A 7,808-nucleotide genomic window follows, 5' to 3' on the forward strand; every position below is an offset into this window, starting at 1 on the left:
AGATCCCCTCGCCCCACCCTTCCCCCAAATCTCTCTATTCTCCTCCAGTTCCACCACCCTCCCAGATATCGGTGTTCCTCTACTTCCAGCTTCTACCATCTCCCGACTTTAACTTCTGCACCATTGATGGCCACACCTTTAGCCACCTACACCCCAGTCTCTCTTCCCCCACCCCACCATCCCCCACCCATGTCCTTGTTTTCATGCTTTAAATAGATCCTACCTCTTCGACCAGACCTCTGATGATCTGATTTGATACTGCATCCCCAATGTAGATTGAAAATTCACCCAATAGGAAAACTTGAGCAGATTTGGGTTATTTTCTTTTAAACAGAAGATGTGGAGGCAAGGTTTAGCTAAGTTGTAGAAACAAAATGAAGGAGGTGACTTAGAGCGGATAGGAAGGAGCTATATCCATTAACAGAGAGGTCAGTAACCAGGACGGTATAGATTTAGACTAATTAGTGGAAGGCTTAGAGGAGACCGAATAACTTTCTGTCTCAGGATATGGTCTGGAATTCACTGCCCAAAAGGAAGGTAGAGATAGAAACTCTTAATTTCAAAAATATTTGAAGCTGCAGTCGGCATCAAGGCATCAAAAGGTAGTTTCTTTCTTTTCTACTTTGGTTATTTTGATATCGCAGACTAACATTTGCAAATAGCTGTTTGGTCATGTTTGCAGATAACAGTTTGATAATGACCAGACGGTCTGATTTTGTGATAATGACTGAGTGATAGAACGTGGCCAGGACATAGGAGATGGCTTCCTTGGTCATCTTCAAACTAATACCGCAGGATCTTTTCCAGCTATCAAGAAGCAGCTGGATCTCGGTTTAATGTATCAGCTGCAGTGCTCTCTCAGAGCTGTGTTGGAGCGTCCTCTTTGGGTTTTACGTCCACAGGGTGACTTGAATTCAGGACGTTGTGGTTCAGAGGTGGAAGTATTACCAACTGAGTCACAGCTATGTATAGACTGGGTAGTTCTTTCTTGGCTGACATGGATACAGGCGGCCTCCTTCTGGTTTATATATCTCTGTTAAAACCGTGGTTACCCTTCAAGTGTACTTCAGTGGCTCAGATGCAATGTAGCACATTCTGAATTTACAAAAAAAGGGGATATTAATGTAAGCTTTCCTTCACTGCTGTTTCTTCCCCTCTTCTCTGCAACAGAACAGAATTGAGCAGGATGAATTGGGATCATTGTTGATGTATGAGATGATTTACATTGGTCAACATACAGTTATCTGTCACCGTCTGTGTCCCATTTTAATGGTCATTCTTTAGATGAGACATTAAAAGAACTCTAACGTTGTTTTTCAGGTGGCAACGTACCTCCCAGTGACGAGGATCAGGGTAAGTGCTCCTACTTTCCTACATTTCAACTGAAGGTAGCCTGGCCATTGTGTCCTCTGTTTTATGGAGCACTCTGACAGAGCCTTCTGTGGTGACAGCTCAGGCCAGTCACCCCTAATATCAAAGGAATCAGTCATACAGCAATATAAACAGGCCCTTTGGTCTATGCTGACCAACAAACACCAAACAATACTAATCCCATTCATTTGCATTTGGTCTATACCCTGCTCTGCCCTAGCATTTTAAGTGCACATCTAGATGCTTCCTAAATGTTGTGAGAATATTTACCTCCACTGCCCTCTCAGGCAGCACATTCCACATATTTAGTTCAAATAGTTTGCATGGAGCAGTTTTTGTCAGGTATGTCGAGGAAGGATTCCTGACTCAATTTGTAGATACCCTGACTAGAGAGGAGGCCATATTGGATTTGGTGTTTGACAATGAACCAGGTCAGATGTCAGATCTCTTAGTGGGAAAGCATTTCGGTGACAGTGATCACAGCTCCCTGACCTTTACTATAGTCACGGAGATTGATAGGAGCAGACAGAATGGGAAAGTAAAGTATTTAATTGGGGGGGGGGGGGTGGGAATTACAATGCTATTAGGCAAGAACTGTGGAGCATAAATTGAGAAAAGATGTTCTCAGGAAAATGCACAACAGAAATGTGAAGGTCGTTTAGGGAGCCACTTGGTGATAGAGCTGGACAGGTTTGTCCCACTGAGGCAAGGAAGGGATGGTAGGGTGAAGGAGCCTTTACTGCCTGGACTAGAGGGCATGTCTCATGAAGAAATGTTGAGGGGACTAAGGCTTTTCTCACTGGAGCGAAGAAGGATGAGAGGTAACTTGATAGAGGTATACACAATGATGAGGCATAGATAGAGCGGATAGCCGGAGACTTCTTCCCAGGGAAGAAATAGCTATCACAAGAGGGCATAATTTTAAGGTTTAGGGGAGATGTCAGAGGTAGGTTCTTTATGCAGAGAGTGGTGGGTGTGTGGAATGCACTACTGACGGTGGTAGTAGAGTCAGATACATTAGGGACATTTAAGCGAATCTTGGATAGGCACTTGGATGATAGTTAAATGAAGGATATGCAGGTTAGTCTGATCTTAGAGTAGGATAAAAGGTCAGCACAACATCAAGGACCGGAGAGCCTGTAGTGTTCCGGGTTCTGTGTTCTATTTGTAAGCCAATTTTGGATTCAGTTTGCAAACTGGCCTTGTCCCAGGGGCTATTATCTTTTGGACCACCCTTCCATATGAGACCTTGCCAAAGGACTTACTGAAGTCCATGTAAACCGCATCAACTGCATTACCCTCATCAATATATTTAGTCACCTTTTCAAAAAATTCAACTAAATTAATCAGAAGGATCTTCCTTTACAAATCTGCACTGACTGTCCTTGATCAATCCCTACTTTTCCAAGTATTGATTATTCCTGTCCTTCAAAATTTTTTTCCAAATTTCCAATCATACTCATGATGATCATGCAAGTTTGAAATAGTCACAATCTTTGTTTCTGACAAGTGTATGAATATGTTTCCATGTTGTGGTGGATTTAGGAAGAGAAGCTGATTGGTATCTTAACACCATCTACCTCCAAGGCTTCCCACCCCTGTATGCACTTGCCCAATTAATATCTGTTCATGTAAAAAGTGAGGTCTGCAGATGCTGGAGATCAGAGCTGAAAATGTGCTGCTGGTTAAAGCACAGCAGGTTAGGCAGCATCCAAGGAACAGGAAATGAAGGGCTCTGGCCCGAAACGTCGAATTTCCTGTTCTTTGGATGCTGCCTAACCTGCTGTGTTTTAACCAGCAGCACATTTTCAGCTAATATCTGTTCATCTCAGTTTTGAAATATCCACATTCCTGATGAAGGGCTCTTGCCTAAAACATTGATTCTTCTGCTCCTCGAATGCTTTTCCGGTACCCCACTCTCATCTCCTATAAGAGGCAGGTTAATTACAATCCCTTGACATTCAATGGCATCACCATCATTGAAAGCCCCATTATCAACATCCTGGGGGTTACCATTAACTCACTGGACTTGTCATGTAAGTACTATGACTACAAGAGTAGGTCAGAAACTAGGAATCTTGCAGAGAGCAATTCAGCTCCTGACTCCCCCAAGCCTATCTACTCCTACAAAGCACAAATCAACAGTATGACGGAATGCTGTCCTCTTACTTGGATGAGCGCAGCTCCAACAACACTCAGGAAACTTTACACTATCCAGAACAAAGCAGCCTGTTTGATTGACACCACATCTACAAACATTCAGTTCCTCCATCACAGAGAGTCAGTACTATCTACAAGATGTTCTCTAGAGATTCACCAAAGATCCTTAGACAGCACCTTTCCAACCCACAACTACTTCTATCTATAAGGACAAGGGCAGCAGATACATCGGAACATCACCACATTTAAGTTCATCTCCAAGTCACATACCATCCTGATTTCACGTACCATCCTGATTTGAAAATATTTTGCTTTTCGAAAACTGCAAATCCATTGGCTATCATTGTCAGCTTGAACAGTGTGTCAGACCCAGCTTTCCTACGGACGCCATGCTCATTTCAACATCCTTCCCAATGCTGTTGTACTTCGAACTGAAAATCCATGTGTCAGCCTCGCCACCCCCTAACCTAGTATTCTCATGTCTTCTGGATTTTTCTCATTTCATTCTTCATAGTTCCAACACATCGCAAACCCTTCCTTCTCACGTTTCCCCCTTCCCTTCTCCAATTACTTGTCAATGCCTATTGGCTGCTTTTTCAATCATTTGTCTAATGATCCTTCTAATACTATCCACTTGGTGCCTCTTTGACGTACTTTGGGATGTTTTAGACCATTAAAGAAATTATAAAACTGTTTAAATACCTATAAAATAGAGAGAATTAAGATGAGTTTTTTGGAGAATTTAGTTCGTCGACAATATTTCCCCCAGTTTATTTTCCTATTGTGGCAATTGTAAAGAACAGATTAAGACAAGGTAAGGATTTAAACACAGACGCCAAAGAATCTCTAGCATTAGTTTAATAGCCTTGGAAAATTGGAAATTTCAAAACTAAGATGAATAGATATTTATTGGGCAAGTGTATACAGAGTTGGGAAGCCTTGGAGGGTAGATGGAGTTAAGATACCTTCACTCCTGATGAAGGGCTCTTGCCCGAAATGTTGATTCCCCTACTTCTCGGATGCTGCCTGACCTGCTGAGCTTTTCCAGCACCACACTGTTGACTCTGATCTCCAGCATCTTGCAGTCCTCACTTTCTTACAGGAGATGGTCATTGCCTGGCATTTGTGTGGCACAAGTGTTACTAGCCACTTGTCAGCCTGAGCCTGGATATTGTCCATATCTTTTTTCATTTGGACACGGACTGCTTCAGTATCTGAGGAGTCACAAATGGTGTTGAACATTATTCAGTCATCAGCGAACATCCCCACTTCTAATGGAGGGAAGTTCATTGATGGAGCAGCTGAAGATATTTGCACCCGAGAACAATTCTCTAAGGAACACCTGCAGAGATGTACTAGAGCTGGGATGACTGACCAATAATCACCAAATCCATCTTCCTTTGTGTCAGGGATGACTCCAACCAGTAGAGAATTTTACTTCTGATTCCTGTACAAGTGTACAGTGAAGTATCACAACAGCCCGTGTCTGTGTGGGTTTCCTCCGGGTGCTCCAGTTTCCTCCCACAGTCCAAAGATGTGCACACCAGGTGAATTGGCCATGTTAAATTGCCCATAGCGTTAGGTGCATTAGTCAGAGGGAAGTGGGTCTGGCTGGGTTACTCTTCGGAGGGTCAGTGTGGATTGGTTGATCCGAAGGGCTTGTTTCCACACTGTAGGGAATCTAATCTAATCTAATCTAAACAGCCTTCAGTGACTGTTTTTTTTTATACAGAAATTTAATATATTGAAAGAAAGAAAATGATGTAGTAAATGGTAGTTGTTGTTACTTTATCCATATTGAGAGTTTCCAATTGTTCCTCATTGTGTTATTGTTTCTCTCCCAGTGGCTATGCCTGAAACCACGATAGCTGGAATCGCCAGTGCTATAGGAGCAGCTTTGTTGGGTGTTGTATCCAGTTACATTGCCTACCAGAAGAAGCAGTTATGTTTTAAAATACAAGGCAAGTACATTCATCAATCTAATACAAAATTCAGTAGAATTTGCAGCACAGAAAAGGGCCATGGAGCGTAATGGATCTGTGTGCGTCTCCTCCCCCTCTCCTTCATCTTGCCCGACCAACGTAGCCCTCTTTCCTTCTCACACATTTTCAGCTTTCCCTTACCATGCTATTTATAGCAACCACTCCTTGTGTAACAAGTTGCATGTTCTCACCACTCTCCATAAAGATATGTCTCTTTAATTTGCATGGTATTGGAACATAGAAGCAGGAGTCATCCAGACAGCCCCTCAAGCCTGCTCCATCATTCTAAATCATGGTTCATTTCCTGTACTATCATGATAGCCCTTGATATCATTAGGTAACTAGATTGATGTCTAGAAGCCTAGGAGGTTGGTTATCTCAGCTTCCTGGCTGACAGGTCTGCAAGGCAGAGTGATGTCCACAGCCTGGGTTCAATTCCTGTACTGGCTGAGGTTATCATGAAGTATTGTCCTCCTCAACCTCTCCCCTCGCGTGCGGCATGGTAAACCTCAGATTCAGCCACTACTAGTCCTCTCTCTCTCTCTCTCTCTCTCTCTCTCTCTAATGAGAGAGCAACCCCAAGGTCTAGTAAGAGCAAATTACTACAGATGCTGGAATCTGTAACAAAAACAAATGCTGGAGATCACAGCGGGTCAGATAGCATCCGTGGAGAGACAGCAACCTAACGTTTCGAGTCTAGATGACTCTTCGATTGTGGTGACCTTACATCTGGAAACCTATAATCTCTTACCTTGAATGTATTCAGAGACAGAGCTTCCACAGCCCATTGGAATAAAGAATTCCAAAGATTCATGACCATCTGAGTGAAGAAATTCCTCTTCAGTCCTGTCTTAAATGGCCTATTGTGAAATCATCTCCTATTTATGACTCCAGCTGGTCTCATACTGCTACCTACTGGTTACAATGCGCATGGCAACTAGAATTCCTTAAGCATGTAGATACACCAGCCATTTGAAATGTGGCAGAGTTCCCATGTTCAGTCCCCTGCATGTGTAACAAACCAATATCCATTAAATTGAATTTAATGGTAATTGGCTGACAAATTTGAGGGTAAATCCATAGTTTAGTACACTGCATCACAGGAGCCTCCAAGAACCCAGTTTTCTTTTATTAGCGACCACCTCTTTGTTTTTCTCGTCACTAGCAAATCATGCATTTTGCCAACTAAAAGAACAGGTTACAAGCACTGACCACCAGAAACAATAGTGAACAAGAAGAAAGTGTAGAGAAGGAGAGTGAGACTAAATCAAAACAGAATAGGAGATGGAAATAATTTTCAAGAGGACTATCTGTGGAGAATGACAATTATTGACAATATAGTGATTGGAACCAGGTAGACCTCATTAACTATGAGGTTCCTGATTGGGGCTGTTACCCTGGGCAATCAGGAAAGCCTTGGCTGACCAATATAACCAGGAGATTCAGGGTCTCCTCAGTTTACGGGGACTGACTCTGTGCTGGTTGGTGCTATAGTCAATGTGTTACTGTTGACCTGGTCCAATCAGGAAAGCCCTGGCTGACTGATATAAGCAGGTGATTCAGAGTCCCTTCAGTTTAGGGGACTGACTTTGTGCTGGCTGGTATTACAGTCAGTATGTTATTGTTAGTTTCTGCTTTTTTTTGGTGAGGAGAAACCTGATTCCTGAACTGGCTGAATTACTTGGCCAGTTTGTTAACTGACATTCCTTTTAGTGGGGACTGATTGTTAAACTCCTGATGCACATAATGTGTAACTCAGTTCTCATTAGGGGATTGTTGTTTCACTGGCTGGTTACAGCCTGTCTGTTACTCTTTTCTCTTTTGTCCTCTTTTTCTCAAAGAGTAAAATGTGGATTTTATGGTAGGGCTTAGCCCTTGGACTCTAGTTTTCTTTGTTTTTTGTATGTGTCTTCACTTTTTAATTGGTGATTGGACTGAGCCCTGTGGAAGACATGCATTTGACCAGAGGAGCTGTTCCTGTGGGGATGCCTAGCCCTGGGACTGGGCCTCTGAAGATTGAACGTGTGTGTGTGTGTAGGTGAGCAGTTGCTGTATCCTGGAGTTTGGGAGAAGACCTTTCCTTCAGGAGTGGACCAAACCCTGAGAGTTAACTGCACCTGTACTAGTACTGTGTTCCTGTGAGTGGGCCTGGCTCTCTAAGGCTGTACCAGGACTCCATGGAGACTGAACACCTGTGCTGGGGGGTGTGCATTTGCTGCCTCCAGGAATGGACTCTGCCTTTGGTTGCAGACCGTTTTTAGCAATGGACTCTGCAGTTTGGAGTGGACTCTAATT

At 43.1% G+C, this 7,808-nt stretch overlaps 1 protein-coding gene across 1 annotated transcript in view; it reads left to right on the forward strand.

Moving 5' to 3' along the window:
• Positions 1-7,359, forward strand: part of LOC132820293 (CD99 antigen-like protein 2) — a 145,618-nt gene extending 138,259 nt beyond the window's left edge. The window contains exons 8-10 of the mRNA XM_060832317.1: positions 1,321-1,353; positions 5,376-5,492; positions 7,355-7,359. Of these exons, the coding sequence (XP_060688300.1) occupies positions 1,321-1,353; positions 5,376-5,492; positions 7,355-7,359 (155 nt within the window). The remainder of the gene's footprint in view (positions 1-1,320; positions 1,354-5,375; positions 5,493-7,354) is intronic.
• Positions 7,360-7,808: the final 449 nt, after the last annotated feature.

The sequence above is a fragment of the Hemiscyllium ocellatum genome, chromosome 11 (assembly GCF_020745735.1).
Source record: "Hemiscyllium ocellatum isolate sHemOce1 chromosome 11, sHemOce1.pat.X.cur, whole genome shotgun sequence".
Lineage (NCBI taxonomy): Eukaryota > Metazoa > Chordata > Chondrichthyes > Orectolobiformes > Hemiscylliidae > Hemiscyllium > Hemiscyllium ocellatum.